Source organism: Salvia splendens, chromosome 1, assembly GCF_004379255.2.
Source record: "Salvia splendens isolate huo1 chromosome 1, SspV2, whole genome shotgun sequence".
NCBI classification, from domain to species: domain Eukaryota; kingdom Viridiplantae; phylum Streptophyta; class Magnoliopsida; order Lamiales; family Lamiaceae; genus Salvia; species Salvia splendens.
Window position 1 is genome coordinate 12587078 of NC_056032.1, and position 12132 is coordinate 12599209.

Genomic DNA, 12132 nt, shown 5'->3' on the forward strand with positions numbered 1-12132 from the left:
CACCACTGGGCGCATGTGCTTGCTCAACTTTTGCAGAGGCGTCCGGGCAGCCTTCAGTGACGAATTTCTCCGGAGGCCAACCACGGAGGATTGTCAGTTCCTCCTCAACCTACACGAACAAGTGCACGGATTCCCCGGGATGCTTGGCAGTGTCGATTGCATGCACTGGCAATGGAAGAATTGCCCAGTGGCTTGGAGGGGGTCCTACACGAGCGGCCACAAAGGCACCCACCCAACCGTTGTACTCGAGGCCGTTGCCGACTACCGGCTTTGGATCTGGCACGCATACTTCGGGGTTCCTGGCTCGAACAACGACGTAAACATGCTCCAATAGTCCGACCTCTTTACCGAAGTTTTGGATGGTAAAGCGCCGGCCATCAACTTCGTCGCCAACAACCGGCGGTATAAAATGGGGTACTATCTCGCCGACGGCATCTACACGAAGTGGCCGACCTTCGTGAAGACGTGCGGCAGGCCTGCGAACCCAAAGCAGGCTCTTTTTGCGCAGAAGCAGGAGGCTGCGCGCAAGGATGTGGAGAGGGCGTTCGGGGTTCTCCAAGCGCGCTTCAACATCATCAAAGCCCCGGCTCGTTCGTGGTTCATGGAGAGCATGGTCGACATCATGTATACGTGCATAATCTTGCACACCATGATTGTCCAAGACGAAGGACCCGATGCGGGAAATTGGTTCGACCCCGAATCCCCCGGAAGCTCAACCGCAAGTAGTCCGCCGCGAAGTGGAGCGCATCCGTCTATACAAGAACGGTTGGCTATTCGGGCAAGGACACGCGACTCTAGCGCTCACACCCAACTCCAAGAGGATCTAATTGAGCACATTTGGGAAAACTTTGGCGGAGCAGATTAAATTATGTCATTTTTATTTTTTTAGAATTTTAATTATGTCTTCGTTTTTTTTTAATTTTAAGTTGTAATGTTGTTTTAATTTTAATAAAGTGTGTTTGTTTAAATTGAATTGGGTTGAAAAAAAATTATAAATGAAATTGAATGAATAGTAATTAAGGGACGGTATAGAGACGGTTAAGGGACGGAGCGTTGCAGGTTCCGTCCCTTAGTTAAGGGATGGATGAAAAAAGGACAGTGGGGCCCTCAAATAGTGCTCAAATAGTAGTTAAGGGACGGTTTAAGAGACGGTATAGAGACAACGTAGTGGATGGCTTTAAGACTTTTATTGAATTCGGTGTTACCTGCTATAAGATCTGATATGCATAAAAAATTGTGTGCTGTATCCCATTTTTGATATGGTCCACACACCATATGCACTCCCAAGATGGAAACATGATCTCGACGTTTGTTGGTTTGTATTCTTTCGTCATTTCACAGAATAAATCATTATTATATCATTTGCATTGGAGAAATATAGATATTACTCCCTCCGTCTCCGAATAAGAGTCACTAATTTCCATTTTGGGTCGTCCCCAATTAAGAGTCACTCTTCATTTTTACCATAAATGGTAGTAGGCCTCACATTCCACTAACTCACTTCACTTACATTTTATTATAAAACTCATATAAAAATGTGGGTCTCACATTCCACTAACTTTTTCAATCAACTTTTCTCTACGTTTCTTAAAACTCGTGTCCGGTCAAAGAGCGACTCCTATTAGGGGACGGATGGAGTATATGATAGTAATGATTAGTTGATGCACTGGTATCGCAAAGACTAATTTGATAATTGTTGCGTACCTACTAGTATATATTTTGATCTACATTTCATGATTTCCTATATTATAAAAGTAGTTGTTTTTTATTCTGCCTAAATGAGCTTTACATTTTTCAATAATTTTTTTAGTAATTTAATATGTGCGAGCAGTTTATAAATACTTTATTCGTTCATAAAAAATAATCACACGATAATTTAATGTGCGAGCAGTTTATAAATACTTTATCCCTTCATGAACTTAATGTTATTTTCGCTCAAAAACAGTTTAAAATAATAAAAAAGTATTTCAAACGATATTACATTAAAGTTAATAGACCTTAAAAAAATTCAAATGTTACAAGTCAAAATTGATATCTTAATAAAATTCTTAGAAAAAAAATTTCTCTTAATAAAAATGGAGAGAGACCATGATTATGAAATATTGGTGGCGGGAATGGAGCAGTGAAAAGTTTGCAAGAAAAATATTAAAATATGTGCATGAGGCTTTTTTTAAATTTTTATTAGAATACTAAACATGAATCGGCAATTCCTTCGTCCTCTAAATTACTAGAATATTGATTTTGCCACTGCTATATTCAATTCACATCTAACCCTATCAACCACATTTCATGTATGTCTATAGCTGTATTATTTAACAAAACAAAATAATTAGAATTTAATAAAAAATTCTATTATCAAATCGTAATTTCCCAAAAGGGGCATGTGGTGAAGATATTCAAAAGTTGGTGAGCCGGTCATACATCAATAAATTACTAGTACCATATTATCTCATTCAAAATGTTCAATTTCTATTTGAAAATAAATCTCTCTATGCTCTCTTCATATTAAATATTCAATTATTTTTTTTCTCTCCGCTTACTCTACCTAACAACTTTTCTTAAAATTACATGTCATTCAAAAATGTGAACATAATGAGTGGGGCAGAGGGAGTAGTATAATAAGGGTGTTCGGTTTGCAAGATTATATTTCATGATTAAATTTGTATTATGTTTGGTTCATGAGATTGAATATCATGGCTTAATCCTAGATGGATAGTCATGTGATAATTAGTCATAGTCAACCCTTAGATACTAATAATCTCATAACTTAATTCTAGACTTTATCTTGCTAGTACTATTTTATCTAGTAAACCAAACAGCACGCTTTTGACACAAGACACGCATCAAAATTATTTTTAGAATGTTTTTGCCCATTTTAAAAACTGAGGAGAAATACTTCCGTGGGGGATATCTTTTCCATATCATATAATTTTTTCTATGAACCTAGAATATAATTTGTACTATTATTGTTATTATTTATTCCTATAAGTTGTTAAGATTATATTTGATTTAGTTTTTTAGGATTTGATTAAATTATTTTATCATTCTTACGCGAACCGCCCCTCTACAATTCACGCTCCCATTCTCTTCTCTGCTCTCTTCTATAATTATTTCATTATATATTGTGGCAATAAAGTGATAGAAAATTTGCGATAAAAGGACGATAACCCCTATTTGAGGTGGTAGGGTTTGTGAAGAATGAGATAATAATAAGTTTATTTCTCCATGATTTATCATCTAAAAGATCTCATATAAATAAGAGATCTAAACCCTATAAACAAATAATAAAATACTAATTATTCGATTATAAAAGATGCTTAATTAAATAATAATAATAATAATAAGATGATAGTATGTAGGAGATCTTGTAATCGTGTTGGTCAAGATATGGTGTGATACAAATTGCGCGCCCATAACTGTCATTAATTGCAAGGTTTAGAATATTAATTAAAGTAGTTAAATTTTAATTGTGTTAATTGCATGTTTTATGTTGGAGTGATGCTAAATGGCCGGCCATAAAGAGTTAATTTAGTCCATTTACATGTATAAAAAAATTAGAATTACCGATATAAACTTATATGTGTGTGAATGGACTTGTGAGTTGATACTTATCTTTGAATTCCATTACGTAAAACACATTAATATCACGAATTACTGCATACGTTGAGCAACAATCAAGAAATGACAGTAGTAATAAGTTGAGCAAAAACTACGAAAGAGCAACACTAACATGTTGAGCAACATATAATGAAGATGATATAAAAGTAAAATCAAGTAGTATTAAATCAAAAATTTGAAAAAAAATTAATTTTTTTTCAAATTTTATTAATTTATGGCTGGCCATAATGTGGCCGCATAGCTTTATTCTTTATGTTGCGTGCAGGAAATTTGGAGGGTGCTCTTGAATAATGTAAGATATTTCGAAATAAAAAAAAAATAAAAGTAAACTACCAAATGTATATTTATATTGTACGTAAGGAAGTAGTTTCCCAAAAGATATACAGTTTGTAATTCTACACCTAATATTGGTTGAATAAAACACCGCGAGAAGATGGTTGTTGTCGCATCCTTCTAGAGCACCTCCCTATAATTTTGTTCATCTACAATCAATTAATTGCATTCCAACCATTACTTTCTTTCTCAAGAGTGGCTTTCATAAATAATTGCACTATAACTAATGTTTGATTGAAAGTATACTAAACTAAAGTGTGCAAACGCGATGTACTGTGTTGATTGCTCAAGCTACTAGTATATGAACATAGTTACGACACATATTGCTTTCTTTTAGTAGTACTAGTATATTTTATTTGATTTCGAATGAAGGAATAAATTTGTGTTTTATTCATTCACACACTATATGACTATAATAATAGTTAGCATCAATTTTCTTTCCCTCATGAGTCGAAGATAAGATTTCCTCAACTTTATTTTGTGAGTAATAGTGTATCAAAATTGTGTAAACAGAACACTAAATCTGATTTAGGTAATATTCCAAAGAGTAGGACACAAACGACGACGTCGTCGTGTTGGCAGTGTCACATTTACTCCAGTAATAGAGACGTTTCCGAAAACACATACCTATTCACAAAAAATTGAATACGATTTCCAAATATAAATACCCACGCCTTTAAGTATACCTTGTCAAGTTGAATTCAAAGTGGTGCAGAAACTTTACACATTTTTATAAACCAATCAAAGAGTTTCCTAAAAATATTAATTCAAGCTCCACAATTAATGAGACGTAATAAATCATTGCCACCCGCTCCAATATTCTTACATCCTTGGCATACATAATACATACAACAAACTGTACATGGCCACATTTTAAGTACTCTAGTATTAATTAAAGCGCAAACACACCTTCTTTCCAATAAACCTTGAAACAAAACCTGTCTCGTATAAAAAGATAGTATAGTAGTATTATCTTCACGGATTCTTATAACAGTCCTGCTATGCTTTCCTACGAAAATCTTGGCCCTTTTTCTCTTTTTTAGAGAGAGAGAGAGATAAAGAGAGAGATTCGGTGGAGTAAGAAGTTAACAAAGTGAGTGAGAGTATTATAATTCACAATGGACCCCAACACTTATCCATCACGGGTGTGCGCAAAACAACATATATTAAAAATTCCTCGTCTCTATAAAGAGCACTGCTTAAGATCACTTCTCCATTGTATCTCTCTCTCTATTTTTGCAGGGAGCTATTCAAAATGGCTCCTGCTGCTTTCCCCTGTTTCGCCGGGCTCTGCATAGTCCTCCTGAGTTTGAGGCCCATTCTTGGTGAGGCCCAGCCCGTTTTCGCCTGTGATGTGGCGAACAATCCCGGGCTGAAGAACCTGAGCTTCTGCGACCAGTCATTGGACTTGCAAGCCCGAGTGAGCGACCTAGTGAGCAGGCTGACTCTGCCGGAGAAAATCGGGTGGCTCGTGAATGCTGCCAAGGGGGTTCCCCGCCTCGGGATACCCAACTACGAGTGGTGGTCCGAGGCCTTGCACGGCGTCTCCAATGTCGGCCCGGGCACCCGCTTCACATCCCTCGTCCCCGGCGCCACTAGCTTCCCTCAGGTCATCCTCACCGCAGCCACATTTAACGAATCTCTCTTTCACACCATTGGCAAGGTAATTCTTTTTCAATCAATCTGTCTGTGTGTTTTGCTTGTTTCACTCCAATTTTCAGCTTTTGAATATTTTTTTTATTAATTTGATTTTATCCATTATTAGAGGCTCTCGTGCTTTTGAAAATGGCAACCATAAAAGTTGGAAGTAGACCGGCATTTTGCATTATTCAGGACGTATGTCACTATCATGCTATATTCTTAAAAGCATCGTATATGAATTATGCAATCTTGTGTCCAGCTACTCTTTTAGCTGATTATCACTAGCTGTCGTATTACAGACGTTATTACGCTAATTGCTCAACTCAGAAGAAAAGCCAATCTACCACAAAATATTCTTTTTTACTATTGTTACTTTTTAAAAAGTAGGCTAACTCATGTTTGCATAATGAATCCGAAGCCTCTTTTGGTTTTAGTCTTTATTTGATTTGAAAATACAGATGGTTTGATTAAGACTGGTTAACAGACTAAGATTAATCACCGCCATTGTTAGATCTAGCTTGGTAACTAAAACATCCCTTTGGATAATGAATGAGTGATTAGGAATTCAAAGTGGTTGGGTGCAGGTGGTGTCCACGGAGGCAAGAGCAATGCATAATGTAGGGTTAGCCGGGCTGACATACTGGTCGCCCAATGTGAACATCTTCCGCGACCCGAGATGGGGACGGGGGCAGGAGACTCCGGGAGAAGACCCCATCCTCTCCAGCAAATACGGGGCTGCGTATGTGAGAGGTCTGCAGCAGAGTGATGATGGCGATAAGGAGAAGCTCAAGGTTGCTGCTTGCTGCAAGCACTACACGGCTTATGATGTCGATAACTGGAAAGGAATACAGAGATACAGTTTCAACGCTATCGTACTATCTACTACTCAACAAACTTATAACTCCATCATACTCCTACTATATAATATTAGTAGCACAAGATTTAAACAGAAAACTTTGTGTTTTTATGTACTATTAGGTGACGCAGCAGGATATGGACGACACATTCCAGCCGCCCTTCAAGAGCTGTGTTATCGACGGAGATGTGGCGAGCGTCATGTGCTCTTACAATCAAGTAAATGGCAAGCCCACTTGCGGTGACCCTGACCTCTTGGATGGTGTCATTCGAGGCCAGTGGAAGTTGAATGGGTGACCACACACTGTTTCTTTTACTATTACTACTACTTACAAAATGAAACATTTTCTAACAGCTATTCTTTCCCTGCAGTTATATAGTTTCGGATTGTGACTCGCTGCACGAGATGTTTAATGCACAAAAATACACTAAGACACCTGAAGAAACAGCTGCCTTGGCTGTGAATTCAGGTCTGCATGCTTATTGAGTTTGAGAGGTTGAATCTGTTTGATAACTAATTCTAAAATTTGTTGGTAAATGCAGGGTTGGATCTCAACTGCGGTACTTTCCTCAGCGACAACGCTCAAAAAGCAGTCGATCGTGGCCTGCTCAACGAGACAACCATTGACAAAGCTGTCTCAAACAACTTCGCAACCATGATGAGGCTGGGATTCTTCGACGGTAACCCCACCAACCAACTCTATGGCAAGCTCGGACCTAAAGACGTCTGCACGCCAGAAAACCAGAACCTTGCTCGTGAAGTTGCACGACAAGGCATTGTGCTGCTCAAGAACTCCCCTGGCTCCCTCCCTCTGTCCTCTGCTTCCATCAAGTCCTTGACGGTTATCGGCCCCAATGCCAACGCAACACACACTATGCTAGGCAACTACGAAGGTGTGTATGCACTCTTTCTCACTGATTCATCAATGTGGTAGCAAATCAGTCTTTGATGGGGATGATTTTCAGGCATTCCATGCAAGTACACGACCCCGTTGCAGGGCCTAACAGCCTCAACAGCCACATTGTATCACCCCGGGTGTGCTGACACATCATGCGCCACAGCTCAAGTGGACGCGGCCAAGAAGGTGGTCGCGTCCGCTGATGCTGTAGTGCTGGTGATGGGATCGGATCAGTCCATCGAGAGGGAGAGTCTGGACAGAGTGAACATCACTCTCCCCGGGCAGCAGCAGCTCTTGGTATCCGAGGTTGCAAGCGTCTCCAAGGGGCCCGTGATTCTCGTGATAATGTCGGGTGGAGGAATGGATGTGCAGTTTGCCAAAGAAGACCCCAAGATCACGAGCATCCTGTGGGTGGGCTTCCCCGGTGAGGCAGGCGGGGCCGCCATCGCTGACGTCATATTCGGGGCCTACAACCCTAGTAAGTCTTGCTGAAATTGAAAACACACCAACTCTGTTATGATTTTATATTTGTGGGAGTTATAAAGTTTTATTGTGAATTTGCAGGTGGGAGATTGCCTATGACATGGTATCCCGAATCATATGCTGACACGGTCGATATGACGGACATGCACATGAGGCCGAATCCAGCCACGGGTTTCCCAGGCCGGAGCTACCGGTTTTACAAGGGCCCCACGGTCTTCTCATTCGGGGACGGGCTGAGTTACACTACGTTTAGTCATGAGTTAGTCGCGGCGCCTAAGGTTGTGTCCTTGGCTCTGGAAGAAGGGCACGAGTGTCTTTCCTCCGAGTGCAAGTCGATCGAAGCTGTGGAGGAGAGGTGCGAGAATTTGGCGTTCGATATTCATTTGAGAGTGAAGAATGTGGGAGAGATGAGAGGGGGTCACACGGTTCTCTTGTTTTCTAGCCCTCCGCAGCTGCACAATGCACCTCAGAAACAGCTGGTGGGATTTCAGAAAATGCATATAGAGGCAGGGGGAGAAGGGGTGGCTCGATTCGACGTCGATGTTTGTAAGCATCTGAGCGTTGTGGATGAGAATGGGAAGAGAAAGGTTGGATTAGGGGATCATCTTCTTCATGTGGGAAGCTTGAAGCATTCGTTGACACTCAGGGTTTGAATGTATTCTCATTCGGGGTATATTTCCTTTTTCTTATGTTTGCATATTTTAGTTTGCTCTGTTTTCAATCTTTCTTTTCGGAAAGGGACAAAAGAAAGAAATTGGAGGGTGGAAATGGCAACAATGGATAGAGGGGATTCTTTATAACTTCAAATCACCACTGTAATCAGTTTCTTCTTATTTCAATGGAATTATGCCATTTTTTAAATATTATTTCATCTCTTGTTGTTTTAGAATACCCTATGGAATGTGCAGTCTTTAAATTAATTTTATCATACTCCATTTAATAATAATGCAGTAACACCATAACCAATTGTACAATAATGCGAACATGCAATTGATTTATCTAGCTGTACTCTAATTGTGAGAAGTAAATGGTTTACATGCAATTGATTATATTTAGCTGCACTCCAATTGGGAGAATTTAAATGGTGCTTCCCAATTAGTGTATATGTATTAAATGAACCCATTCTTCAATAATGAAAAAAAATCTAAGGTAGCTCCCCATATAAGGGCTATATTTATCACGACGTCCTAAGAATTACTTTTACTTTAAATTGAGGAATCTGTTATAAATGGTTTGAATCACTAACTCTGACAATTAAAAGTTTGATAATAAAATAAATATGCTAGTACATCTATAATTTCCCACTGTCACAGAGCTTCCACTTTGTTCATTAATGAGTGTGACTAGAATTCCTTTAAAACAAATCAATAAACATAACCATATAGGATGGCCCAATGTAATTTGGATTTTTTCAATTTGTAATTTATATATTTAACACATCTATTTTTTCAATGAAATTTGTAGCTTAAGTTAATTATATTAGGGTATATGTGTTTTATCACAACTTATGTCTTAAGACAGCTCTTCTTATTTTTATAATTGATATGGGCTATAAATGGGCTCTTTTTTTTCGACAATGTTCTGAAATAATATTGGGAGAAATTTCAATAAGGATTTTAATCCAAACCAATTCATTTCACCATCATTTTCGTTGGACTTCTGCTCGATAATGGGAATTCATAATTTCAATTGTATGACCTCACATCGTGAAATCCGAGGGAGCCCTTTTATTTTGAAAAAGGAATGATCACGTCCTCTGTAAAAAAATAGTTCTATTTATAAAAAGCACCAATTTTAATAAAAAAAAATTAATAAAATAAAAGAGAGAAGAAAAAATAAATAAAATAAGAGCCATAAAGAAAAAGTGAATAAAGTATAAAAAAAGAATTTTCTATTTTTAGAAAGGAAACTATTTTTTTTTGAATATTTCAAAATGGTAAAATGAGATTATTTTTTGTAGGTGGAGGAAGTATAATGGATTGGACTGAAATAATTGGAGCATATGATGTCATTTAATGATATACTAGATCCCACGCCATAGTAAAAAAATAAATCATGGTTCAAAATCACACGCTCATTCGATAACAAGACGCCACATCATTGTGGAGAAACACCCTTATTCCACTTGACCACTTCTGTTTATCAATATCACAAATCAAGCATCATATGTTATAGCGTGGAGTAAATGGTTTATCTAGCTACAGATAGTCTTTTATTTTTGGATTAATTATAAAAAAAAATTCACATTTATCAATTTGTTCCAAAACTAAAAATTTCAAAAATAATACTCCCCTTAAACATATGACATTTTTATAATTTTGGTCCTAAATATTATGTTTTGAATTATCGCATTCCATACATTTGAACTCGGGTCAAAATCAATTCCGTCTAAAAATAACAGTCAACAATTGTTTAGCCAATTTTTACCAAATCAAGCATTTTTATTAGATTTTTTAATTATTTTAAAAATAAAAATTATTGTTCTAAAAATTTTTAAATTAAAATATCAAAACCATTCTTCAAACATGGAATTAAACGTTGAAATGGTCTAAACACAGCAAAACGTTCTCAGATCAAGAGGGGAAATAAGATTAGAATTTTATGACATTAGCAAGTTAAAATTTGTGCCTTCCGAAATCCAATTAAAGTTCACCAAAAATCCAATTCAAGTTCACCAAAAATCCAATTCAAGTTCAAGTTGGCCCTCTAGAAACCTTTCTCCAAATCGCAGATTGCATCTCTTTATCCCCACTTCTCCAGAAATTCAAATTGCAATATTTCTCAATCAATACCAAAAAGCAAAACCCCCCAAAATGGGTGGTTATTTCAGCAAGAAAAACACCAATGGCTGCAGATCCGCTGCGGAAAGCCAACGCCGGGTACAAGCAAATCAACCACGATTACCAAAAACCGGCTGCGGCGCACCACCACCCGCCGCCGAAAGACACATCACGCGCCTCCGCCTCCGCAGAACCCAAATTTATGAGGCGTACACCCAACTTTAACACAAAAAAACCCACTGCAGAGTATAATTAAATCGATGAGAGTCAGCGGCTAAAGGGTTAGTGTGGAAATAGAGTTTTGAGTAAAATTTAAGAATTCTGACCTAGATTTAGGGGTTTTTGTTTGTGCTTAACCCATTTTGAGGAAATAAATAGAGAGTAATTTTTTTAGAATAATATTTTGAACTTTGAAATAATAAAAAAATCTAATAAAAATGCTTAATTCGGTCAAAATCGGCTAAACAATCGTTGACCATTACTTTTAGACGGAGTCGTCCAAAATAGACTGATTCCGACCCAAGTTCAAATGTGTGGGATGCAATAATTGAAAACATAATGTCTAGGATTAAAATCGGAAATACGTCATGTGTTTAGAACCACATTTGGTCCTTACTCTAAAGATAAAGTAAAAGATAAAAGTGGAATAGTTATCATAAATAGATATTGACTATTTGTATTAGACAGACGAAAAAAGAAATTCGACGTATTTCTATGGAGCAGAGTGAGTAGTATGCACGAACATATATACTTTTAAGCTAGATAATCAACTAAAAATCAAATCGAATTTATTGGCATCTCTAAGAAAAGAAAAAAAAATAGAGAAAGCCACTCAAACAAGGTGATAAAATAATATGATCATCCATCGCCTAAAGATTACTTTCGCAACTATGATTATTAGTTATTAGTTCATGGAATCATATCAACTTGTCCTCCAGTTAAATTGTTTAATTAATATAGAAATATTGAAGGATAATTAATAACCGAACCAACCCTAATTTGATGGTTTACTAGATAAGCACTAGCTTGGAAATATCCAGCTTTATCTTGTTGGTTGTAATAATTAATTAATCTAATTGTAACCACACAAATATCTATATTCGCCTATCATTATCCCATAAAAATTGTTTAACGATGATAATAATATAAAAACTTTGAGTGAATCATAACTAACCTCATATAAGAGATTAACATTCCATTACATCAAAGTCGCAATGTATATCCCAAATCCCCTTGACCATTTGTCTCTTCCAAAAGTGGACATAAGCAAACCCAACTAATTAAGCGAAAAAAAAACAATAATTTGGACATCTAAGTACTACTCCCTCCGTCCTACTTTAGTAGTCCCGATCACTTTTGCGCACTCGTTTTATGAAAATGATAATAAATAGTTAAAGTGTAGAAATGGTAAAGTAAGAGAGCGAATAATATTGACAAGAGTTATTTAATTACATTAAAAATTTAATTATATAAGATGTCGATTTGTATATGTAATACCCCGTTCTATTAATAACGTTTGACGT

General features: G+C 37.1%; 1 protein-coding gene across 1 annotated transcript; it reads left to right on the plus strand.

Annotated features, from left to right (window-relative positions):
* Positions 1–5138: 5138 nt before the first annotated feature.
* Positions 5139–8698, plus strand: LOC121742626 (beta-xylosidase/alpha-L-arabinofuranosidase 1-like). The gene is made up of 7 exons (XM_042135827.1): positions 5139–5614; positions 6177–6464; positions 6571–6740; positions 6820–6917; positions 6991–7341; positions 7414–7824; positions 7911–8698. The coding sequence occupies exons 1-7, from the start codon at positions 5207–5209 to the stop codon at positions 8480–8482; spliced, it is 2298 nt and encodes a 765-aa protein (XP_041991761.1). The 5' UTR covers positions 5139–5206; the 3' UTR covers positions 8483–8698.
* The last annotated feature ends 3434 nt before the right edge of the window (positions 8699–12132 follow it).